Below are 26,984 nucleotides of genomic sequence, written 5' to 3' on the forward strand. Positions count from 1 at the left end.
CCGGCTCAATTTTTTAAGAAGTATGTCTCTTTACTAAAAATACCTTACATATTTTTAGTTTTCTCTATGGTGTGTATAGGCATCTGTCAAACACAAATAGCTTCTCAATAGCACCTTAGGTGCTATTGAAATTTTTTTTTTATATTTTGTTTATTATTTTTATTTTATGTGTATGTGTGTATTGCCTGCTTGTAGGTAAGTGCACCTGTGTCGTGCAATGCCCGCGGAGGTCAGAAGAGGCTGTCAGATCCCTGGGACTGGAGTTATGGACAGTTGTTAGCCACCATGTGGGTGCTGGGATTCAAACCTGGGTCTTCTGCAAGAATGACCAGTGTTCTTAACCGCTGAGCCATCTCTCCAGCCCCGCTATTGAAATGTTATAATGTGCACTGATGAAATTCACTGGCTTCCTATCGGCCCTGTCAGTTATTACCAGTTTAAACAGTGAGGCCCTAAGGATCCTGAGAGTTTGGTAGCTGGTTTCTTTCTAGTTGTACATTTAAAAAATTTTAAAAATTATTTTATGTGTATGAGTGTATTGTCTGCATGTATGTGAGTGCACCCATGTCGTGTAATGCCACGGAAGGCTTCAGATTCCCCTGGAACTGGAGTTAAGGACGGTTTGTAGCTGCCATGTGGGTGCTGGGAATTGAACCTGGGTCCTCTGCAAGAGCAGTCAGTGCTCTTAATCACTGAGCCATCTCTCTGGCCCCAATTTTCTTTGAGTATATTTGGCTTTGTTTTGAGACAGGGTTCCACTGTGTAGCCTTGGATGGCCTTGAACTCATTATGTAGACCAGGCTGGCCTCAAACTCACAGAGATCTGCCTGCTTCTGCTTCCTGAGTGCCGGGATTAAAACCTGCACCCCGCACCCAGCTCTTCTTTATGAGTACTTCTGATAGATTTTTAGGCAATGATTTTTTTTTTTTTTTTTTGTCTTTTTGAAGCAGGGTCTCCCTGTAGCCCCAGCTGTCCTGGAACTCACTATGTTGACCAGGCTGGATTGAACTCTTGGAGATCCTCCTGCCTTTGCCTCCCAAGTGCTGGGACCACCGGTGTGCACCACCATGCCTGGCTAGATAGTATGATTTTTTAAATAGTTATTATTTTTATTTTATGTGTATGAGTGCCTGCATGTATGTCAAGGAGGTCAGAAGAAAATGTCAGATTCCCCTGGGACTGGAGTTACAGATGATTGGTTGTTAGCCGCCATGTGGATTCTGGGAATCTCTCTGCAAGAGCAGCCAGTGTTCTTGACTGCTGAGCCAACTCTCCAGCCCGGGTAGTTTGATTTTTAAAAACATGATTAAGAAAAAAAAAAAAAGCCAGGTGTGGTGCCAGGAGGCAGAGGTAGGTGGATCTCTGTGAGTTCCAGGCCAGTCTGGTCTACATAGTGAGTTTCAGGCCAGCCAGGACTACATAATCAGACCCTTCCTTTTTTTTTTTTGTTTGTCTTTTTGAAACAGGGCTTTCCTGTAGCTGCAGCTGGCCTGGAACTCACTACGCCTGCCTCTGTTTCCCAAGTGCTGGGACTATAGGTGTGTGCCACCATGCCCCACTAATGAGACCCTGTTTTAAAAACTGGAGAGATGGCTCAGCAGTTAAGAATACTGACCTCTTTCAGAGGACCTGGGTTCGATTCTCAGCACCCACATGGTGGCTGTGAACCATCTTTAACTCCAGTTCCAGAGGAATTTGAAGCCCTTTTCCGACCTCTGTGGCACTGCATGACACGGGTACGCTCACATACATGCAGGCAATACACTCATACGCATGAAATAAAAATAATAAATAAAATATTTAAAAAACCCTAATAAAAACCAAAACAAAACCAAAAAAGACTTTTAGAGTAGCTTTGATTGGAGAAGAGTTGTGCAGAAAGTCCTTTTTCCACTTCTGCCCTCTTCTGACGTCTCATGTTGCTGTTTGTAGGGGTTGCTATGGCCTTTGTGACAAAAGATGAATCGATGCTGATGCGCTTTATTGATTTGTACAAAGTTGGAATGCAGTTGAATACTTTCTGCCCCCCTTATGGGTGCTTAGCTGAGAAAACGAATGCCTGTTTATTACTGGTGCCCTGGAGCTCTTGATGACAACAGACACCTGGCTCTGCCTTTTTCAGGGAGGGTCAGTTAACGATGGCTCTGACTTAATCGGTCCTGCTGAAGCTTACCCTGATTCCCTCCTGGACACCTTTCCTGAGTGCAGTATAGAAGGTAAGAGACTTTAATTTTCTTGTATTTCAAAGGTTCTGAAAGCAGAGACTGAAAGACCCATTTGTGCTGTAAGTGGTCCATGTCTATAGGAAATGGAGGGCACCTTGTGGGTCCCAAGAACCCCTTTTGTTTTGGCTTCACGCAGTGGTACTGGGTAGGTGCACTGATTCTGACCTGGTGATACCTCACCTTGACTGGCAGCTTTGCTTTTTTTTTTGCTGATTCTCCCACAGCCCATGACATCTTCACTTTGATGGTGTGAGTAAGTCCGAGTTCAGTAAGACACTGTATATCTGGACATGGAGCCATGCTCAGTGCGTGTGCCTGCCTCAGTTCATTGGCAGTCTCTGGCTCTTACACAGTTTTAAGACTAGCTGTAACCAAGCAGTCATTTACCCAGAAAGAATAAGCCTAAGGCAGTTTTAGTGTTTTTGAAATGTTTTCTAATCACATGAATCTAAACCAAAGCATTTTTAACTTTTAATCACTTTAATTCAAGAATGCATAATCCCTTGCTTTGTTCTTCTCTTAAGCTGTACTTGAACTTAAGTGCAGACTTTTAACACGTGTGCTTCAGCGTTTGGATTTACTAACTAATTTTCTTTCAGGGCAGGTTATGAAATATGAAATAAGAGAGATTGGGACATAGGGTGGAATGGATCTTTATAAATGAAATCATTAGATTTAATTGCGGTGGCTGAGGTTTGGGTTTCAAAGGCAAAATAATAGATGAAATAATGTCCTGTGATCTGCCATGAGAAGTTGCTGACTCAGCCTGGAAGGCAGCTGTGGCTCCCTCACTGCTGTATTGGAGGACTGCCCTCTGCGGCCACACTGTCCTGAGCCATTGTAGGATGTACCCAGCTTAGTTCGGTAAAGGTAGCAGGTTCCTGTCTGTCATGTGGGCTGATGTGCGCGCACACACACACACACACACACACACACACACACACATTCACATGCACACATGTATACATTCACATGCACACACTCACATGCACACACACATGCACATACATTCACATGCATACACACATTCACATGCACACACATGTACACTCACATGCACATACATACACACATACACATTCACATGCACACACACATTCACATGCACATGCATGTACATTCACATACACATGCTTATATGCACACACACATTCACATGCACACACACGTACATTCACATACACATGCTCACATGCACACACACATTCACATGCACACACACACACATTCACACACACACACAGAGAACGTTTTTTCTTCTGGCGCTACCACCTCAAGGTAGACTTAGAGTTAGCTTTTACTCCTTCTCCTTGTCCCCTCACTCATCTAAACCTCTGTTTAGATGCACATGTGTTGTATGCACATGGAGCTGCCTGCCTAGGGGCCTCCATGGAGCTTTCAGTATCTTGGACTCCATCTGCTCTCTGCTCAGTCATAGAAAACATGTCAACAGTCATTTCACTATATAATCTGTCCTGCTATTGGGAAAAAGCCGTGTACTAGGCAGGACGTATTTTAATCAGAGACCCTGTGTGGGTGTGGGAAGTACAGCCCCTCGGGGTGCCAGTGCAATTCTGATCCAGCACTAGTTTCAGTGGAATGTGACTTTCCTGGGACAGCCTGGTTTGTCGCCTCAGATTCCTCATTCTGAGAAGGGAGTAGGTGTTTTTCACCTGTGAATGTACCGATGCTGTGACAGCCAATAAAAACAAAGGAAAGCAGGTATGGTGGCGCACGCCTCTAGTCCCGGCTCTTGGGAGGCGGAGACAGGCGGATCTCTGTGAGTTCCAGGCCAGCCTGGTCTGCATAGTGAGTTTCAGGCCAGCTGGGGCTACAGGGAGACCCTGTCTCAAAAAGACCAAAGAAAAGGAAAATTAGAAAGATTTCCAGGAGGATATCCAGTGTGGAGTGTGATTCTTGGAAGGGTAGGGTGTTTCTTCTCTTTCTGTTTAGCTTTGTTACAAGAATGGAAGGCTATGAGGTGGGAGCGATTAGATTCTTCCGCTAGCCACAATAAGCCTTTATCATAGGTAGGTGAGCTCGTGTGGAAGGAAAGCTGTCCAGAGCTGTTTCAAGTTAAATTTTTCATGAGTGGGAACAATGTGGAGGTCACTGTCCTTTGTGATGGTCCAGGGTGGAAAGGAAGGAGTATTATTTTTAGAAGTAATTTCTTTTGGGATGGTGGCTTTTTTTTTTTTTTTTTTTTTTTTTTTTTAAGACAGGCTCTCCCTGTAGCCCCAACTGTCCTGGAACTCACTAAAATTCATAGAGATCCGCCTGCCTCTTCCTCCCAAGTGCTGGGATTAGAGGCGTGTGTCACCATACCTGGCCTGTGAACTTCATTCTTTAGAATTAAAGAAAACACTGTATTCATAACAGTGCAGGCCAACACTGGACACACTGGTCTGTCTATGTGGGTGACCCTAGAGTTTGTGAGTTTCAAAAGATATATTTTCTTTGGAAGGATCTCTTTCTTTTGAAAAAAATTTATTTGAGCCGGGCGTGGTAGCACACACCTTTAATCCCAGCACTTGGGAGGCAGGGGCAGCTGATCTTTGTGAGTTCAAGGCCAGCCTGGTCTACATAGTGAGTTCCAGGACAGCTGGAGCTACAAGGAGACCCTGTCTCAAAAAGACCAAAAAAAAATTATTTTTATTTTATGTGTATGTGTGTATTGCCTGCATGTAGGTAAGTGCACCCGTGTTGTGCAATGCCTGGGGAGGCCAGAAGAGGCAGTCGGATCCCCTGTAACTGGAGTTACAGACAGTTGTTAGCTGCCATGTAGGTGCTGGGATTCGAACCCAGGTCTTCTGTAAGAACATCCAGTGTTCTTAACTGCTGGGCCATCTCTCCCGCCCCTGGAAGGATCTCTTTCAAGAGCTAAATTCCTTCAATGGGAGAAATCAGGGCAGCATTCATTTTTACTTAAAATCAGAAAACAATGTCTGCTGTCCGACACTGATACCCACAGTGCAGTTTGGCTTCAGCTGATTACTCTCCACAGACCTCGGTGCAGCCTGCCAAGAGCGGGTAGTCCGGAGCCGGAAGCCGGGTCCCCTCCCTCAGAAGCCTCTAAGCCTGGCTAACCAGACCTGAAGGATGCCTGGTTGACAAGTACAGGTAGAAGGAAGTGTCATACTGTCCTTTTGAGAGGGAAAATGGCTTTTGGCTATGCCAGGAGTGTCTGGCAGTGAGAAACAGGAAGATTTGCTGTCCTATCCAAGGCTGGAAACCCAGAGGCAAGCAGGGCGAGCATCCAGAGCCAAGTTCAGGGAAGTCGGCAGCTGCCGGCCCCATGTTGGAGTGCAGGGCTTGCAGAGGCTGGTGGAATGCCCATGGTTTGCCTCGCAGCCCAAGTGTGAGGAGATTGACTCCAGAACACTCCTCGGAGCGTGTTTTAGACAGTGTTTTGAATGTTGGTCGCCGTTTTTCTTCTGAATTTGTTTCTGGAGGATGGAGCAGAAGGGCAGATTTTTGTATTTAGCCTGTTGCTTCCAGGAATTCCAGCCCAGTGAGGCATGCCATAGCAGTTTGCTTTCTGTCACCCTAACTAAATAGCCACCGCTGAATTCTCTATGAAGGAAAGAGGCTCCCAGTTTAGTAGGGGGAAGCCCAAGACTCAGGGGCCATATCTTCAAGATTTTGTGGGGCCCCCACAACAAGGTGGAGGAGCGGAAGGGAGCAGAGCGACCGCCTGCGGAAGGCGCTGTGGCCGTGGTGGCCGCTCTTCCTGTCACTGGGACAAGATACCTCAGGGAAGTGGTGTACAGGAGGGGTCTATTTGTCTCATCCTCAGGGAGTGTCAGTACATGCAGCGGCAGGCATGGAAGAGGACTGGGTCTTGTCCATGGGGCGGGAGAGTGTCCAGGATGGCCACCACATCTTGGTGGCAGACAGGAAGCAGTGTGTGTGGGTGCTGGCACTGTTAGCAGATGTCTCCCTCAGGGCTTCCCCCGCCCCTGATGTCCCACCTTCTCCAGCTACACCCCATCTCCTAAAGGCTCCACAGCCTTCAAAACTGGCGCCACCACTTGGGAACCAGGTGTGAGAAACAACTGAGCCTGCGGGGCGGGGGCGGGGGGGCATTTTACACTCAAAGCACACTTGTTGAAACAGGAAGGCAGAGACTGAGGAGGAGGCCAGTTTAACTCATCAGGGTCCCACAGAACTACATTCACTGACCCTCGCCCATGTGGTTCTACCCCTATTAGTTCTGCATCCTTACCACGGTTACACTGAGGTCTAAGCGCACAGACTTTGGAGACAAACCCTGTTGCAAGGTTATCACTTCCCAGAGAGCAGGTGTAGATGCTCAATGATTATTATTATATTTGTTCACACTTAACAATGCAGTTAGTAGGGGCTGGAGAGATGGCTCAGTGTTTAAGAGCACTGGCTGCTCTTGCAAAGGACCCGGGTTTGGTTTCCAGCATTCACATGGCAGCTAACAACTGTCTGTAACTCCAGTTCCAGAGGCTCCGATGCCCTCTTCTGACCTCCTTACGCATTGCACAACACTGGTGTACTTACATACATGCAGGCAATACACTCATACACATAAAAGGATAAATAAAATATTTAAAAAATGCAATCAATAGATCCTAGGTTACTTCAAAATGCAAGTTCTGATGGAAACATGAATATCTAAGACGTCTATTTTTGTCTGAGGGTTATTGCAGTCCTGTGGGGTAGAGAACCCCTTTTGGATTTCGTAAAATCAGTAACTTGATGGTAAACTGGCAACTGATTTAGTATGAAACTTAAAATTATGAAATATCCAGTAGGTTTTTAGACAGAAAGTTAACATTTTTCTTATTTAAAAAAAACACAAAGCAAAATGCTGTTTCTTCTTTGTCTCTTTTCTCATGAGCAATTAAACTCTATTTCCTCAGAGATGATAGGCGAGCTAATTGTTCATGGACATTTTATTTTCGTTTGAAAATTCTGTGTTTTATTTGGGTTAAACTTAGCCACAGACGTTCTGAGACGTTAGTGGAAGCCTGCTCACAGGGGGTGGGGGAAGTACCGCAGCGCAGCCTCGGAGTGTCGCCCTGTTGAGGGATGCAGGTCGCCTCACTGTGCTGGCCTTGTTTCTTTACCTTTCGATGTGACTCTAGTTCCATCAAGAAATCCGTGTCATTTCCTCTTCCTAATGTTACTCAACTTCCTCCACGGTTTTGGAGGGGCATTTTCTAGGTCCATGCAGCAGTGAGAGGCGATTCACAGAGAGATTGGCTTCTTCCGGGCAGCACATCCTAGAGCAGATATTCTGAACTGTCTTCTGGAATAGCCAAATGTTCCACAAATTGTGGATGAACAGTTCCCCCACATGCTCAGTAGTGATCACAGAGGCTCAGAAGGTTCCATGAACTTGTCTTGAATTAGCCATTGTAGAGTAAATGAGGTATTAGCAGAGTAGCAGATATTGCTGGTTTTTACAAAGGATTCCTTAAAATGGCACTTAGATTTGTGTTTGGTAATCAACAAGGTAATAAATATTTTCTGTGTTGACAAGCCAGGAGATTGTAGTTAAACTGTTAAATTGCATAGTGTTGCTTATTTAAAACATTGGAGGATTAACTGGGATGGTGTATAGTTATTTAAGTTTTATAAAAACCCTTCTGTAGGGCTGGGTGATGGCTCTGTCTAAACATGAGGACCTAAGTTCAGATTCCTAGGACCCACATAGTATCTGGTGTGGTGGCATTCATCTGTGATCTCAGTGTTCTTCCAGTGAGATGGGTGCAGAGGCAGAGGATCCCCGGAAGCTCGCAGGCTACCGAGCCTGGTGTGTGCAATGGTGACTATCTTAAACGAGGTGGAAGGCGAGGACCAACCCAAGGTTGAGCTCTGACCACGTGTGCAGTGGTCACCGTGTAGGCTCATGTTTCCCATCCACAAAGCTAAAAACTCCTTCTGTGTCAAAATGCCATTTGTTCTTTTTAAAAGTATTTGTATTATTTTCATTTGGTGGCTTTAATGTTTGTTCTTAGAGGAAGAATCATTTTAAATAGGAACATCCTTCAGTTGTTTATAAGATTAAAGTCTGCACAGTGCAGAATATAATATGACAAAATAGAGAAAGTCCAATTAAAAGTAATTTAAATTGAGGGATTGGAGAGATGGTCCAGCAGTTAAGAGTGCTGACTGCTCTTGCAGAGGACCCAGGTTCAAGTCCCAGCACCCACATGGCGGCTAACTGCCTGTAATACCAGTTCCAGGGGATACAACACCCCTCTTTTGACCTCCTTGGGCTTTGCACGACGTGGGTACACTTACATACATGTAGGCAATACGCTCATACACATAAAATAAAAATAATAAATAAATAAAAAAGAGTAATCTAAATTTAAAATAGAACTTTTATTCTCCAGATGCCCACGAGGTGGCACCATAGGAACCTGAATCTTGGTGAATCTTGGTGAATCTTGGACTGGGATTATTCCTGGCTTCAAGTGCCTTATTAGGCTATCAGGTACTCACTAAGCTTGAAGAATTTATTTTTTCTCAAGTGCTTGTTTACTCAACCGTTTTATTTACTTCCCCTGACTACTTGAATTTGCTTCAATGGGCAAGCTTAAAATAAATAGGTAGCTTTTCTCAAGGTAAGCACAAATGAACCAGTTCTGGTGGTACGCACCTGAAATCCCAGCACTTGGGAGGTGGAGACAGGAAGATTAGAGTCTAATGCCAGCCTCACTTACATAGTGAGTTTGAGGCCATCCTGGGCTACATGAGACCCTATCTCAAGAAAGAAAGCCAAGAAACTGGAGAGATGGGTCAGTGACTCAGAGTGCCTGCTGTTCTTCTAGTGGACGGGCAGCACCCATGTTAGGTGACTCACAACCACCTGTAACTCTAGCTCCAGGGTATCCGATACCCTCTTCTTGTCTCCACAGGCAGTGCATTCATGTGTACATAAACACACACACACACACACACACACACAGACACACATACATAATAAAAAATCAGTTCTTAAAAAAAAATAACTAAGCCAACAAAACCCCAGCAGGTCAGCAATAAGGATGAGGGCCTGTGAGATCTTGCACCAGTGTGCATGCTCGTCAGAGAGCGGATGGTACAGTTCATGAACGCTGACCCCTGAAGACCTTACGTGTTGAGGATTATGTTGGATATTTGCAATTTAGTGCCAGAATGGAGAAAATAAAAAAAAAGTGATTCATCCTACATATCAGGGCTTTGGATAGGAAGGAACATTAGAAGTAATGTAAATGCTTTCCTTTTCAACTCTGTGGGAGTTTCAAGATCATTAGGCCATGTATCCGAGTCAACCCAGTGGTTAGTAAGAGTCCCAGAACTCAATCTGCAGTGAGGAGATGAGCACATACTTGGTGAGGAAAGATCAGGGCGAGCTCCTTGCACAAGGTAACAGTTGAAACCCTGGAGCCCAGAGAAGGGGGCAAGTAGCAGAGTGCACATCCACTGAGTGAGAAGGGAGCCGGGTGATAGGGCATCTCTGCCCGCAGCATTAGGCTTTCTGAGCTTGTTCTGTTTCCCAGACCGTGCAGCACTATCCCAGCACACTGCATAAAGTTTTGAGGGTGAAGCCCAGGCATAGCTCGAGTGTGTTATTCAGCATATGAAGCATCAAGGCTGGTTCTCCTCAGGGCAACAGCTGTCGCCAGCTGATGAATAAGGCCCCAGGAACCAGAGTCCTGATTAGCATGGAGCTCTAGATTAGGATTCCACTCACACTTATTTAGAAGGGCTTATTTCTTTTCTTTCTATTTAAAACTGTATTTGACAATTTCCTACATGTATGTAATTAATCCTGTCATCATTTCCTACATGTATGTAATCCCGTCATCCTTGCTTAGCCCATTCTCACTCCCTCTGGACCCCTTCTCACCAGCCAGCCCTCCCTTTGAACTTCCTTTTTTTAAAAATGGTCCTCTGAGTTTAGGGTTTCCTGCATGAGCATGGGTGTGGGGTGAACTAAGTGATGTCAGGCTTCTTACCAGTGGGTATACCACCAAGGAAGCACGGCTCCTCAGTTAGGTGAAGCCTCATGAGCCCCTCCTCTAAGGGCGTGTTTCTTGGTGGGATCTGACTGTGTCCTCCTCCTGGGAACCTTGGCTCTGCTGGCTGGGCTCTTGTGCATGAAGCAGGACTCACTGTTGCAGGGGAAGTAGGACTGCCTTTGGTTGACAGTGGCACTTTTTGAACCAGAGAGTTGAGCAGAGATGATGAGCTAATAAACGAGGCTGTATGTTTTATATATAGTCACCCACAAGAGGCCACCTGTTGTCCAAAGGAGACCGATGTCTTTGTACAGAAGGTCTTCAAATGCGGGGTTCTGATGGCTCACAGTAGAAAGCTTCCGTCTGTCTGTGGCAGTACAACCTTTCCCCCAAGGCCCGTCTTTCAGAGCTGGTGTCCTAGGCAGATTTCGCTATACTGCCCGACTCTGAGCAGTTCAAAGCCCAGAGGTGAGGGCCGTAGGGAGACTGGGATGCTAAATAAACCCCTCATGACTGTGGTTGCTTTTTAACAAGTCACCTGGGGCCCTCTAACAGCACCGAGACTGGAATCTCTGTGATCCGCACCCAGAGGCAGAACCCTTTCATGGGACCTCTGACTTCCTTCTTGTTTAATTTCCAAAAGTGGTGTCGGTTTTGAGTGATGGTGTTGGTGAAGGGTGCACAGTCACTCTGGTGGTGGTGTTGGTGAAGGGTGCACAGTCACTCTGGTGGTGGTGTTGGTGAAGGGTGCACAGTCACTCTGGTGGTGGTGTTGGTGAAGGGTGCACAGTCACTCTGGTGGTGGTGTTGGTGAAGGGTGCAGTCACTCTGGTGATGGCCTAAAAAGGCCCCTGTAAGGATGGCTTGCTGTAGGATGGTAACTTCTGACAAGTCGTCTCTATTGTATCCAGTATCTGTGGCTGGGCGTTGCTCACTGCTGTCCTCCACACCAAGACTAGAAGCTTCTTAAGTGCTCCTTGCTCTATGTTGGGCGTGTACACTTTCTGGGTTGTAGTCGCTACCTCATGTGGTATTTACGTGTAGTTTTGTATATAACAAGTTGAGTTGTGGGGCCATTTCCAGGAGCTGAGCAAGCACTGTATTAATGCAGACGTATTATGGATGTAAGATGAGTAAAGCAGGATTGAGATGTGCATATCTGTGTATGTATGTGTGTGTCCATATATATTCACGTGTATGAGTGAATGAAGTCTGGGGTTGTAGCTCAGTGCTAGAGCACTTGTGTATGAGAAAAGGAGCTTTAACATGAGAGTCATTGTTACAGTGGTGAAAGATGTTTCTATGTGTTAGCCAGCTTTCAATCATTGTGACAAAGGGCTCAAGACCAACAGTTTACGAGGAGGGAGGGTTTATTTTGGTTCATTTTCAGAGGTTTTGGTCTGTGGTTGTTGCCTGTTGGCCTGAGGCATGGCAGAATAGCATGATGGGAATGAATGGGCAAGGAAACCATTCATGTCTCGATGCCTGGGAAGCAGGGAATGAAGGAGGCCAGGATTGTACTTGCCCCTTCAAAGGCTCACTCCCAGTGGTCGCATTTCTTCCACGAGGCCCACCTCTTAAAGGTTCTGGTCTCTTCCAGTTGTGTCATGGGTCAGGGTCTTCAACACATGGATTGGTGGTAGGCATTTCATATCCAAACTGTAGCAAATTGCCATGTTGGGACTGAGACTTAGTGGTAGAGTGCTTGGGGCTGGAGCTGCAGCTTGGTAGACTGCTGCCTGGACTTGGGAGGCCCTACACTTGATCCCCAGCACTGGACAAAAAGGGGGCTCTTCTCGGGCTGGCTGTGAGAGAGCACTTCATTGAAAAGGGAGTTTAGAAATTGCTTAAATAAGGAACAGGAAGAGCCAGCACAGGTGGGAGCTGCTGAGTGTGGTTGGCTGTGCGCTTGGCTCCAGCTTCCATCAGGAGGGAGGAATGAGATAAGGAAGGGTGTCAGTTCACCACCATGAGCACTTCTGCCTTTGCAACCCTTCTGCCTAGTTTTGAAGGTGGGAATTCCTCGGCTGTGCAGTGGATGATCCATGTGGCTTGTGTTTTATGAGTAATTCCTATATAAGTATTCTCAGGCACATCCTGCTTTTTAGCCGTCACAACACCTTTTTAGTGTCTTCAGTTACTAAGTCTGAGGTCCCCCCACCCCCACCAGGCACGTGAGAAGCTGTGTGTTGTAGTCGCCTGCAGTCCCATCTGCAGAGAAGACTGTCAGTACTTTACTCTATCTTTTGAGCCTTTTTTCTGAGTTTGGAGTTAATTCTATGCTATGCAGTTTGCCATTTCTATATGTCATGATTAACTGTGTTAAGCTGTAATTGACTTTAATATCTGTATTTTTATTTTATTTGAAAATATTATTTGTTTTAATTTTATTTATTATTTATTTTATTTTATGTTTTTGAGTATATTGCCTTCATGTGTGTAAGTGCACCCGTGGTGTGCAATGCTTGTGGAGGTCAGAAGAGGGAGTTGAATTCCCCTAGAATTGGAGTTATAGACGGTTGTTGGTTGCCATGTGGGTGCTGGGAATCAAACCCAGGTCCTCTGCAAGAGTAGCCAGTGCTCTTAACCGCTGAACCATCTCTCCAGCCCCTATTTTATGTGTATGAGTGTATTGCCTGCATGTATGTGAGTGCACCTGTGTTATTTTTATTTTTTTCTGTATATGAGTGTTATGCCTGCATGTAGGTAAGTGTACCTGTGTTGTGCAATGCCCGTGGAGGACAGAAGAGGCTATCGGATCCCCTGGAACTGGAGTTATGGACAGTTGTTAGCTGCCATGTGGGTGCTGGGATTTGAACCCGGGTCTTCTGCAGGAACAGTCAGTGTTCTTAACCGCTGAGCCATCTCTCTAGCCCCTCCAGCCCCAACTTTTAACAGCTTTACAGCAAACTGGGTGTGCTGGCACATGCCTTTAATCCCAGCACTTGGGAGGCAGAGGCAAGTGGATCTCTGAGTTCAAGGCCATCCTGGTCTACACAGTGAGTTCCAGGACAGCTGGGGCTACATGGGGAGGTATTATAATGTTCCATTGTTGGGAATTTATGTTATCTCTAAACGTCCACAAATTTTTAGGTTAAACATTCTTATACATAGATTTGCTTATAGACATAATTATTTTTGCTATAAATTGCTTAATTTCTGGGTCAAAGAAATAAGTGATATTTGTGCTTTTGACACGAATTTCAGAGTTTTCTACTCTGAAGGTTAAATTAGAATTCTGTTTGTTTCCTTTACTTTTCTTAGTTGGGTTAAAATATTTCTCTTTATAATTCACTAGGTTTTTTTTTTTAAATTTAGATTCTTCATTTAGAATTAGTTAAAATTTGAAAGGAAGTCTGTGTAGAATATTTCTTACATAATTTACTGTCAGACTTCCTCTCTAAATTTTTTTTTTAATGTTATCTATTTTGTTTTGGGGCAGTTTTAGGTTAGACTGATTATTCATAGTGTTTTTCATGTTGAATCAAAGGGTAAGACCTTGATCATGACTGTTGTTACCCATTTGTGATATAACTGAAGGTGTGTGTATGTGCGTGTGTGTGCTGCGCTGGCGTTCATTTTTGTGTGGTGTGTATACCGTTGTGCATGTGCATGTGGAGGTCAGAGGACGGCCTCAGGAATTAATTGTTCCTCAGTGCCGTCTACCTTGGCTTTTGAGACAGGGTCTTCCCGGGCCTGGGGGTGCTAGGTAGACTAGATTGGCTGCCCAGTGAGCCCCAGAGCTCCTTTCTGTGCCTCCCCAGTGCTGGATTACTATGTGGGCCACCATACCTGGGGATTGAACAAAGATCCTCATGCTTCTATGAAAAACACCTCACTGACTTATCTCCTTAGTGTATATCCTGACAGGTTTTTTTTTTGTTCATATTTTGGTTTGAGATATGGTCTTATGTACCCAAGGCTGACCGCCAACTCATATCAAAAGATTGCCATGAACTCCTGATTCTCCTGCTTCTGCCTCCCTAGTAATGAGATTGCCAGGCTTGCCCACCACACCTGTTTTATGTAGTGCTGGGAATTGAACCCAGAGTTTCATGCATTGTAGGCAAGCACTCTGCCACCTGAGCTATACTTTACCAACAACCGTAGTCTCACACCAGATGTGTCTTGATGGTTTAACTTTTGCTGATTTAATTTTAGTTTTGCTAGTAAAATAAGGTTGCAAAGGCAAGAGGAAGTGTAACTGTATTCCTAGATTTTTGTATCCAAGCCAAGAAACTTGAGTATACGTAGCTACCTGCTTGCCCTTTGACCCTTTTACAGGAAAGGAAACTCAGGCAAAGCATGTAGCAGCAATGTGATGGTGGAAGTGCAGTTCTGGTGAAGACACAGTATGATACAGGAAGGTGTGGTTCCAGGGAGGACACAGTGTGGTGATGCAGCGTGGTGATGCCGTGTGGCGATGCCGTGTGGTGATGCCGTGTGGTGATGCTGTGTGGTGCTGGAGCGCTGTTCCAGGGAGGACACAGTGTGGTGATGCAGCGTGGTGATGCCGTGTGGTGATGCCGTGTGGCGATGCCGTGTGGTGATGCCGTGTGGTGATGCCGTGTGGTGATGCTGTGTGGTGCTGGAGCGCAGTTCCAGGGAGGACACAGTGTGGTGATGCAGCGTGGTGATGCCGTGTGGCGATGCCGTGTGGTGATGCTGTGTGGTGCTGGAGCGCAGTTCCAGGGAGGATACAGTGTAATGATGCAGTGTGGTGATGCAGTGTGGTGATGCCGTGTGGTGATGCTGTGTGGTGCTGGAGGGCAGTTCCAGGGAGGACGCAGTGTGGTGATGCCGTGTGGTGATGCCGTGTGGTAATTACTACTTCTGATCAAATTTATATAGTTTTCAGATAATTGGTGAGTAGCTGTGAGTTCGTTGAAGACTTTGAGCATTAAATCCCCTCTGTCAGGTGCTCCTGCATGGCTGAAATGCCAAGAGCTGAAGTGCTGTACCTGCAGAGTCTGTGCCTTCTGGGGAAACAACAGTGTCCTTTCAAGGGATCCTAAGCATTTGATTCTTTTGTTTGTTTTGAGACTGAGTCTTACTTTGTAACATTGGCTGGGCTGGAACTCTTGAGTGTGGGGTTAAAGGTGTGGGCCACCACACCCAGTAGGATCCTAAGGACTGGAAAGAAAAAAGGAAGCCAGGCCGCCTGGACAGGGGCCAAAGCAGTTTAAAGCAGATGTGAGCCTGGAGCTTTGCTGCTGGTCACAGGCACTTGCTCTTGTTTTGACAGGAAGTGAGCAATTTGAGGCCGCACCAGGCCAGCAAACCATGACCCAGGGGCCAGATGTGGCCCACTGCTGCTTTCCCATGGCCTATGAACTACAATGGTTGAAAAACCCCAAAGAATATTATTTTTTATTTCATTTTATCTTTTTCTTTGAGGCACTCTCAGGAACCACCTTACCATGGTGTTAGGGATTTTTTTTTTTTTTTTTTTTTTTTTTTTTTAAATGTTTAAGTTTTTGTTAGGGTTTTCTTTTCTTTTTTTTTCTTTTTTGGTTTTTTTGAGACAGGGTGTCCCTGTAGCCCCAACTGGCCTGGTACTCACTTTGTAGACCAGCTTTGAACTCACTGAGATCTGCCTCTGCCTCTGCTTCCTGAGTGCTGGGACTAAAGGCGAGCGCCACCAGGCCTGGCCTGTTTGGGTTTTCATTTCTGTCAGTAGCAGATTGCCATAATTATTGGTAGACACAGAACAACTTGCTTTTCTTTTCCTTTTCTTCAGCTGTTCTTACTCAGTAGCCTAGGCTGGCCGCATGGGATCCTCTAGCCTCAGCTTGGGGTTACAAGTATAACACCATGCCCAGGATAGGTCTCTACCATGCCTACAAGTTCGCTGCAAGTGGGTGTCTTGGGACTTGAGCTTTTGCTCTTCCCTCTTGTGGATTTCCAGATGTCAGCTGAGAAACTTTTTTCTCTCTCTAGACAGGGTCTCACTATGTAGTCCTGGCCAACCTCAGAATACTGTTTTTTGTGTGATGTTATATTGAATTAAATTTCGGTGTCCACAAATAAAGCTCTATTGGAACACAGCTATGTTTAGTCATCTCTGATGTCTGATTTACACTTCTGCACAAAGCTGAGAGCTGCAGCTGGGACCATACGACTGGCAAGGCCCCAAATAGAAAAAGAGTTTGCTGACCCCTCCTTGGCCTGTCTGACTTCCCTTCAGTTCCACTCCTATGCTTTTAGCATTTCGTCTTGTGAAATAATCTTCTTTGAAATAAAAGATATTTTATTTATGTTTATTTTATATGTATGAGTATATTGCAGATATGTAAGTGCACCTATGCCATGTAATGCCTGTGGAGGTCAGAAAAGGACCTCAGATCTCCTGAAACTGGAGGTATGGACTGTTGTTAGCCGCCATGTGGGTGCTGGGAATTGAACCTGGGTCCTCTGTGAGAGCAGCTTGTACTCTTAACCGCTGAGCCATCTCTCCAGCTCCCTCCCCTGCTACTTTTTTGAGAAGCTTGGCATTTGATATGCAGTGGCAGTGCTGGGCTGGGGATGTAGTTCAGTGATAGAGCACTTGCATAGCATGTATGACGCCCTGGGTTTGATTCTGTAGCATCACCAACCCCCCCCCCCCAAGTTCAAAGCAGAAACAGCCCAGTGTGGATCTCTAAATATCCCTAAACTATTTTTTACATTAGGTGATTGTGAATCTTAATGAGAGCCACAGTTCACAGAGTGGATTTCAGACCTCTCAGTGTTCCTGAGGTCTTGCAAGGATCCACAAGGCAAAAGCTGTTTTAATAATACTACATTCAGGGGCTGGAGAGATGGCTCAGCGTTTAAGAGCACTGACTGCTCTTGCAGAGGACCCAGGTTTGATTCCCAGCACCCACATGGCGGCTACGAACTGTCCTTAACTCCAGTTCCAGGGGAATCCGAAGCTCTCTTCTGACCTCCGTGGCATTGCTCGGCAAGGGTGCACTCACATACATGCAGGCAATACACTCATACACATAAAATAAAAGTAATAAATAAAATATATAAAAAAATACTACATTCATCTGGACTGTTTTCCACCCTGCTGACATTTGCACAGAATGTCACACTCTAAGGCAGTGAGGATCAAGCTGCTGGAGACTGTGACACCAAACTCAGAGTTGCCACTGCCAGTGTGCGTGTTGAGACCCACACCAGCTCCGAGTGCCCCTCTAACAGGGAGAACTGTGCCTTGTCTGGGGAGGAGTACACAGAGCTCTGCCCAGCCACCATACTTGTCCTGAGGGAGCTGCTCTCTTTACAGGCACTATTTTGCTGGATCCATAACTGACAAACGTTGTCACTCAGACTTGGGCTTTTATACTTTTTTTTTTTTAAATTAAATTTTTTAATTTTATGTGTATGTGTGTATTGCCTGCATGTAGGTAAGTTCACTTGTGTCATGCAATGCCTGCAGAGGTCAGAAGAGACTGTCGTATTCCCTGGGATGGACAGTTGCTAGTGGCCATGTGGGTGCTGGGATTCGAACCCGGGTCTTCTGCAAGAACAACCAGTATTCTTAACTGCTGAGCCATCTCTCCAGCCCCATCTTTTTTATACTTTTTTCTTGAAATGAAAGCTGAGTCTTTGGGGGAACACCGCTCATAATCTTTGTTGCTAATGAAACAGTTTTTTACCCCAAATTAGGATTTTTACATAATTTTTCCCTGTCACTTTGAGTTTGACAGTTTTCTAATACTTAGACAATTGGTGATCAAGTTGGTGCTGATATTAACAAATGTGATTTTTATATCACAGTAATGAAACATGAAGTCAATATTTGGAAAAAATCTGTGTCCGTCAGGGAACTAATTTCTTTCAAAATAATTGATTTGTTAGGCTGCAAACAAGTGTAGATGAAAGAGCCATTCAGGAACAAGACAGGCCAGTGGATTTACATGCAGCAAAATTCAGAAATTTAATTGGTTGGATTTTATATATTCCACACTGCAGTTAGTTTTAAGAAAATAGCCAATGTCTGGAGTTCTGGTGTAATATTGAAAAACCAGTAGGTGAAGGTACTTGCCATCAAGCCTCACTACCTGAGTTTGGTCCCCAGGTCCCACATTGTGCACGGAAAGAATTGACTTCATAGAGTTGCCCTCTGACCTCTACAATGTGTGCTGTGGCACAAGTGTGCATGCATACACATGTACACACACACACACACACACACACGATAAATGTGATTAAAAGAAAGAAAAGCAGTAACCACAATTATCATAAACACTTTCTATTTTAGTCACATCTTCTCGACCACAGCAGTGCATGATGACAGATGACGCAGTCACATGTCCGAATCTTGCCGTGCTCTGTTCTACCAGACAGACATTAAGACTTGCAGAAATATGAGAGTTCTACTTCTCTCAGTGTTTTATTTTGTCAAATATAGTTATTTTTCATAAAATTTGTTACTATGTAATAGTTGTTGCTATTCTATTTTAAACATTTCTGTCTTCTTTAATACAGTATTGGTAATTGAATATATGCATATATATTTAAGGTTTATTAGTATTGTGCGTGCATGTGTGTGCCATGGCTCATGCGTGGAGGTCAGAAGACAACTGTGTGGAGTGGTTCTCTCCTACCTTTACAACAGTTCTCCACAGGCTTGTGTGGCAGATGCCTCTACCCACTGAGCCATCTTACCAGCCTTCATTGCTGATAAATATTTATAGATATAATCCACATTCATAAAACCTTCTTGAGGGCTGGAGAGATGGCTCAGCAGTGAACAGCAGTGACTGCTCTTATAGAGGTTCTGGGTTCGATTCCCAGCACCCACATGGCAACTAACCAACCATTCGTAACTCCAGTTGCAGAGGATCCGATGCCCTCTTCTGACCTCTGTGGGCACTGTACCACACAGGTGTGCTTAACACATGCAGGCAACACACTCACACACATAAAGTAAAAATTTAAAAAAGCTGGTTGGAGTCTTCAGCCACTTTTAAGGGTGTGAAGGGAGATCACAAGACCAGAGAGCTGTGGTCCATCGCACTTTGTGCCTATTATCTTGAAGTCAGTTACATGACACGGAAATACTGCAGACTGCTCAGCACCACCTACTACTGTTGATTTTCCACCTGAAAACTGAGGTATAAACACAGTTGAGTTTTTACTCAGAGCCTTCAGAAGAGGCCCAAACAAAAATTTCTAAATCTTCAGTCGTTTCGAAGAACAACTTGAGTGGCAAGCGTTTCCAGATAGGGACGTTTCCCCGAAGGCTGGCGTCTGCCGTGCCTGTTTACCCTCATGACGTCAGCGCAGGGTGGAGCAAGGTCCCCTTGCTGTCCACACACGCTCTGTTTCTTGTGGAAGTTTTGTAGAGTAAGTACATTGTTAAGGATCGTCCTGCCGGCCACAGAGTGCCAAGAGCTGGGATTCAGGTACGGTTTGGGTCTTGTTCCCGTCGTCCCCACCCCCCCCCATCGTAATGCTGTTGTTTACTGCAGCTGTGTGTGCAAACAGCAGTTCTATCACCAGTTTACAAGTTCTTCTGGTGAAGTTTCTTTTGATCAAGGCTAGATAAGGACTTGAATTCAGTGTCTGTTTGGTGATTAAGGCAAGGAGAGGGTCATCCAGAGTAACAGTGCAAAAGTGAAGGAGCTGGAAGACACAACTGGACCCTGACTTCCGCTGTAAATTACGGCCACCCCGTTGAACTGGTCAACAGAAGAGTGAGTGATTGGCGTGTTTGCCTGCCTTTGGCTGATGCTCAGTTTACTGTTTTCTCTTGTGGTCCCTCCAGGCCTCTCGGGCGACAGCGAGCTCCTGTCCCTCACCGTTGATGCGGATTCTCTTGCCGACTTAGATGATGAAATGGCTTCCCATCAAAGTTCTCCCAGTAGAACTTTTGGTCTGAGTCTCTCTTCGGATTCTTCGGCAGTTGGGGCTGCTGCTTCCGACAGTGAACCGAGCAAAACGGAAGAACGGGAAAGTCGTGGCCTCTTTCCCAGCAGTTTAAAACCTAGGCTTGGCAAGAAAGATTACCTGGAAAAAGCAGGAGAATTAATAAAATTGGCTTTAAAGAAAGAAGAGGAAGATGACTATGAAGCTGCTTCTGACTTCTACAGGAAAGGTGTGGATCTGCTCCTGGAAGGGGTGCAAGGTACGGTTTTGCTTGTGTCCATACATTTGGGCAAGCTCTTATGTGGGCGTCTGGAAAACCAAAGTATGTGCACGTGCCTTTACCTTCTGTATAAGCCATGTGTAAACAAGCCTGAAAGTGAGAACTTGCAGGACATCATCGCAGGCGTGTAGCGCTCTGATCAGTGAATGTACAAAGTTGGTTCTTCGAAAAAGTCAGCATCCCCGAATTGTAGGAGTAGGAACCTTCCTCTTGACTGCAGTTCTCACTGAGTGCTCACGGGGACTCACTCTCAGTGGTCTGGGGAGACAAAAATTGACTTTTAAAGTAAGCATGCCTTCTACTCTTCCTTGTTCCCTGTGGTGACTGGTGTGGTTCATGTTGGTGATGTGGGCGATACAGACCCCGTAACTCAGTGTCTGTAAGTAGAGCTTGCTTTCTTAAAGCATCAGACTTTATTTTATACTTTTCCTTGTAGAAGCAGAACAAAGTGTTCTGTAGTTAGAGACATGGCTTCTTGGCTAGTCAGAGGTGGGTGTGGCTTCTGCCCAGGGGTTCTCAGACAGTTGTTTCTGTTGCTGTTCTTATCTGACTTGAGGATGCTGTGCAGGTCACCCAGCTCTGTGTCTGTCAGCACTTTGCCATGGTATTTTCTCTGAGCATGCCTGGTGGCCTGTTAGTCTAGAACCTTCTCTTTTCTACAGTGTGTTTCTCTTAACTGCTTCATAACCAGGATTTTACCACTTCTCCTGATTTTTAGCCTTTATTCCTGTTTTCACGGCTACCTAAGTGTCACCAAGCCCCTGACTCTGGAGACTTTGTTGGGCCATGTGAGTCTCTCAACTTCTCATCATCTTATCTTTTCTCTCAGTCTGTCCCTGTGGCTTTGCCCTAAACCAATTCTTTGGTTTCTGTGTTCGTGTTGTTTTAGGAGGGACTGTAGGTAAATAACTTTTCTATCCCCATTTTTTTCAAATTTTATTTTTATTTTGTGTCCCTGAGTATATCGCTTGCATGTATGTAAGTGCACTGTGTCATGCAATGCCTGTGGAAGTCAGAAGAGGAGGTCAGATCCCCTGGAACTGGAGTTAAAAACAGTCGTTAGCTGCCATGTGGATGTTGGGAACTGAATCTGGGTCCTCTGCAGGAGCAGTCAGTGCTGTAACTGCTGAGCCATCTCTCTACCTTCTATTTTCATCTTTTACTGAAAGCTCAGATTTCATGATTGCTGCTGTTTCAGTGGGCCTGGGGATCAGAAAGCTGTTACTGTTTTGTGTATGTAGGAGTAAAAGGCATCGGAATCTTGTTTTTTAGTGTTTGGTTGGTGGTTCTTCCCTTGCTGAAGTTGCTGATATATTCACGTGGACTGTTAACACAGATTCAAATAGCTGATTTGAGGTCATTTTCATCCCAGGAAATTTGTCATTATATAATTTTAGCTGTAAACTTCAGTATTTCTAATTGAGAAACAAGTTCTGAAGTCCTTTGTTCCCATATTTTGACTGATAGATGATTTTGGACCTAACCTTATTTTTCAGGTGATTTCATACTCTGTTAGGTGTTCATTTGTGGAGTACTCTGCCTGAGAGATGTATTCATCTTTGTTCTTTCTGTAACAACTTTCTTGAGTTGGGGGTTCACAGTGGGAATACATTGTAGAGTGTCTGCTCTGATCGTCCTGCTTCCTTCCACAGATAATTTACTAAATTGCTGAAACATCATTGGCATTTAGTTACCACAGATGAGTCACATCATGTGACATCTTTCTGTCTAAAAGTTATTTGCATGTAATCTCAGGACACTTCATAACGTTGCCACTTGATGGCACCAGAAAAGTAAAAATTGTTCCTTTGAAATGAGAATTCTAAGTACACATTAGCAGATAACAGAGACGTCTCAGTCAGTTGTTTTACTTTAATGCTTATGGTGGAGAGTTGTCTCTCCTGTAGAACTTGGTGCAAAGCCTGTTAAACTTCTGTCTACACTGATGAGTTTGTAGAGTGAGGGCCCTAGCTCATTTGAGTGTAACTCTCTTTTCCTGTGTGTGTCTTCCTGAAGCCACGTTGTCCTGCTCTGGCTTGCGACTCATTGGTAGGTGCCGTCCGGAAGTTGGTAGTTGGCTTTCTGCTTTTAGTGTCTTATTCTTTATTCATAGAGCAGTCAGTTTTGTTCATAATGTGGTAAGTTTTATTTACACAAACTGTGAGTACAATAGTTATACAATCACATATTTTTCTATTTTTTTCATGCATCTGCCATCTATAAAATTCCAATTTTTAGAAACATTTACTTATTTTTATTTTATATGCTTGAGTGTTTTGCCTGCATGTTTGTGTGTGCACCATGTGTGTGGAGTGCCGCCAGTGGCCACAAGAGGGCATCTGATCCCCTGGAACTGGAGTTACCGACAGCTGTGAACTGCCATGTGGGTTCTGGGAACCACACTCAGGTCCTCTATAAGAGCAACCAGTGCTCTTGACTGCCGAACCATCCTCCTAACCCCAGGAATTCTAATTTTTTACTGATATATGAAATATGTGTTTCAGTCTTTACAGTTTTGCATGTGACAGTCTACAAATGTAACATTAGAGCAGTGTGTACAGTCTGTGGACCCTGGAAAAGTAGACACTACCTAACAGACCTATGGGCATCGGCCTTGAATTTGCGGAGTTGGGGGCCCTGGCTTGTGGCTTGGTTTGACATTTGTGCCAGGAAAGATGCTCCCTTGGGTAGGGTGTATTCTGTGTGACAGCGCTTTAGCTGAAGCACCATTGGAGTCCATGACACCTACACATGAGGAATTTCAGCTTAGCTCTTTCTATGACAGTTGTTCTCGTGACCTTGATTTGAATCTGTAATGCTTTCTGATAAATAAGTCTGGACATCTGGTAATCCAGAGAAAACAGCCTTCAGAGCTATGTAGGAGAGCTTTATATAGAGTTTTGGGTTGGAAAAGCTTGCTTCCTATTAAACCGTTCATCCTACAGGAGTGTATGGGGCTTGTCTGTAGACTTGATATAGGTGCTTGGTGGTTTTCTTCCTAACTGGCATTTGCACAGCTGAAACTAGATGCATGCACAACAGCAGCTGACCCTGCCTATCAGTGAGAAGCAGGCTGTGCTGGGGCAGGGGTTGGGCTTTGCACTCTGACTAATTTAGGCCCTCAGCTTAGAGATAGTTCTGAGGAAGAAGGTGCCATTCACATTTCTAAACTCTCAGGTTTTTGTGATTTAAGAGAGAAAGTCAACAAGTCAGGGTCACAGGAATAGCCTTGAGTCTCTGAAGAAGACACACGGTTCTTACCATCCTTTTACGTCCACCTTTTTTCCATATTGTGGGAACTGGTGGTAAGTTAATTTGTGTCCTCAGTGATTGTTGTAGGTATGGTGATGCAGAGTCAAAAACCGATGGCATAACGGAATTAGTGAAACATTGAAACAGCACCAACATGTTATCTGTAAATACCTGTCATGGTACAAGTGTTTTTCTTCCGTTATTTTCAGACTTCTGAAAACCCCAAAGCTGATCTCTAGCAGGTTATACTGGGCTAGTGTAGGGACACTAACATTTTGAGCATGGAAACATTTTATATAATGATTCTAAATGCTTGGCATTTACTTAGCAAGAATAATTATTTAAAACAGGAAGGTAGCAGATGGTGAACATTGTTAGTTACACCCATCTGTGTCCGCATTACAAATCACAGAACTGATTTCAGAGCCGGTCTGCGTAGTGTGTTCCAGGTTCCAGAATGGCAGACTTGCTCCCTTCCTAATGTGGTCCTCATAACCCCCACCTACGGGTGGCCCGCGTAACCCCCAGGCGGAAGAAACTGAGACTCCGTGAATTATGCTGGTGTCAGGGACACGGCCAGTGAGAGCTGAGCTAGAATTTCAGATTTTAGGCTTTTTAAAACCTGAATTTTGTTTTTTGCTCTGTCCTGCGCTTTCGCCCACTTCTCTCCTAATTAGATGAGCTTTTCAGAATGGAGACACAGCAGATTTTCATTGTCAAGTGTTGACAGTTTTACTTTGAATATTATTTTTCCATCTCCCGTCATTTTTTTGTCTGTTCATTCAACCGTCTATCCATCCAGTTGATCATTGAACACACGTTTATTTATTACACGTATGCAGTAGGCATGGTGATAAGGAATGTAAAATATGTTTTCTTATGAAAATAGGAAATAATACTGAGTGATGGCCCCTTTAAATGATAGGCTCCTGCCAACCCTGAACCCATGTCTGTGATCTGCGACCATGTGGTATGCATCTCGGGTACAGGGCTTGGTAGATTTGCTCTTGGGCCACACCTGATTTCATAAAGTTCCTGCTCTTCCCTCCCTCTCCCATCTCCCTCTTTCATGTCCTCCTCTCTTCCCTCCCCTTTCTCCCCTCCTTCCCTTCTCCTCTTCTGTTTCCTTTGAAGTCTCTTGTGCACATTATGAAGGAGATTTGTAATGAAAAGACCTCCTGGTTATTGCTGATGTGTAGTTTGTGTTTGATCATTTTGTTTGTGCTTGTCCCCTGTGTGACAGATTCTAATGCTGATACTCAGCTTAGAGATGCAGCTTGCTCTCTGCCATTTTCATTATGGTAAAAACTGAACAGCAGTACCCAGCCTAGGCTCTTAGCGATGTCCAGATGTACCTCAAAGTCATGACCTGTGCATTCACTCTGTGTCTTACTGGGTTTTGGCTATTCTGTCTAGAAGAAACCATAAACTTATGTATACATCTAGGCTTCCATTGAGTCACTTGAATGAGCTCTAAATTAAGCCAGACTTTGAAGGGCTGGTTTTACAACATGTGTGGGCCCTATAAATATGGCCAGGCCCTGCATAGTCATGACCAAGTGCTAGACAGAACTGCTGGGATTGTTGATGATTCCTTTGAATGAGAGTTACTCAAATATCTGGAAACCCTGTGCACACTCATGTTTGTTTTAAACTGGATGGGCAGATGAGGAGCTTAGTAAGTTTTAGTTTGATAAAGGAAAACAAGTCATTTGGTACTGCACTGAATGTTTAGAAATGAAAATATGTAACTTTTTATTTTTATTTTTATTTTATGCGTATGCGTGTATTACCTGCACGTAGGTAAGTGCACCTGTGTTTTACAATGCCCGTGGAGGACAGAAGAGGGTGTTGGATCCCCTGGAACTGGAGTTACAGACAGTTGTTAGCTGCCATGTGGGTGCTGGGATTCGAACCCGGGTCTTCTGCAAGAACAGTGTTCTTAACCACTGAACCATCTCTCCAGCCCCCGAAAATATGTAACTTTAAAATTTGAGTTATCCTCTGTTTCCCTGGGCTGCACAACCGGCCAGCCTTTTTCCTGCACACCAGGGCTGACCTCTCGGCCTGGAACCACCACTGCTTCCTGATCCCTTGCATCCAGACGAATCCAGTTCTTTCTCGAGATCCCAGGAAGCCCTCTGGGCCTCTGCCCTCACCTCCCTCTGCTTCCCTGGGCCTGCACAAACCCCGCCAGCCTCTCTCCTGGGTAAGTCCATCACGACCTTTTGGGCCTTGACTCCACCAGCCTCATTCACCCTCCCATCTCCCCCACCCAGCTCTCCTAGCCTGGGTATTGTCCAATTCCTTGCCTTGGCACCCCAGACACCAGGGGAACCATCATTGCTTCCTGATCCTTTGCATCCAGACCAACCCAGTTCCTCCCTGCAGTCCCCAGAAGCTCTTGGGGCCTCTTCCTGCCCCCATCTCCCTTTGCATCTCTGGGTGGCATGGCCACCAGCTGCCCGAGACCAGCATCTTTCCTGGGCCCGGCTCCCAGGCCAGTCCAACCCCCAAATTCCTGAGGCCAAAATGTATCCTGGAGGGATTCAGACCTTAGGAGAAAGCCTGAGAACATCTGATCCTCATCTGACTTGGGCCTCTGTGGGAACTCCTGAAGACAAAAGCAATCTGGCCACTCCAATATAAAATCAAAAGAGAGAACCTGAAGCTTAGACAAACCAGCTTTTCATGCCCCAAAAGTAAACCACAAGGCACATAAAGTTTACAAAAAAGAAGCAGACCTAAACTTGAAGGCTTGAGTCTCACACAAGAATCAGAAACTACAAAAGAAATTCACATGTCAAAATCACAGAGAAAAAATGATAACATGAAAAACCAAAATAACATATCCCCAACCGATAGAGCTCTAGAGGAGCACAATGAGAACCCCATAGAGATAATGCAGGACATGGAACTCAAAGAACAATGATGAATATGATAAAAGAATTCAGTGAATTTAAAGAACACACAAACAAGGTAATCATAGAGCTCTGAAGGAAGATAGGGATAAACTTCTGAATGAATTCAGAAGAATTAGAAATATTGATGACTACTCAGGCTGAAATGAAGGAAGTGAAACAGTAAGCCAATTAGAAATGACAGGAGAAAGCCTCACCAATAGGATGAGTGAAATAGAAAACAGAATATCAAGACTGGAAGATAAAGTGGACAAACTAGACCACTCAAGCAAAGATTAAGAAGAATTTAAGAAACTACAGGAATGGAATATGCAGGAATTGTAAAAAGACCATATTTATGAATCATAGGCATACAGGGAGGGGGAGAATCCCAAGATAATGGCATGTACCAGATCCTCAACAGAATCGTAGAAGAAAATTTTCCAAAATTAAAGAAAGACATGCCCATACAAATACAAG

At 44.8% G+C, this 26,984-nt stretch overlaps 1 protein-coding gene across 5 annotated transcripts in view; it reads left to right on the top strand.

Annotated features, from left to right (window-relative positions):
- The window catches only part of Rps6kc1 (ribosomal protein S6 kinase C1), a 250,085-nt gene that overhangs the window by 52,575 nt on the left and 170,526 nt on the right, over positions 1-26,984 (top strand). For all 5 annotated transcript variants that reach the window (XM_029559456.1, XM_029559457.1, XM_008824853.3 and 2 more), the window contains 2 exons: positions 2,124-2,217; positions 19,972-20,331. In XM_029559456.1, the coding sequence (XP_029415316.1) occupies positions 2,124-2,217; positions 19,972-20,331 (454 nt within the window). The remainder of the gene's footprint in view (positions 1-2,123; positions 2,218-19,971; positions 20,332-26,984) is intronic.

The sequence above is a fragment of the Nannospalax galili genome, unplaced genomic scaffold, assembly GCF_000622305.1.
Source record: "Nannospalax galili isolate Female #2095 unplaced genomic scaffold, S.galili_v1.0 scaffold648, whole genome shotgun sequence".
NCBI classification, from domain to species: domain Eukaryota; kingdom Metazoa; phylum Chordata; class Mammalia; order Rodentia; family Spalacidae; genus Nannospalax; species Nannospalax galili.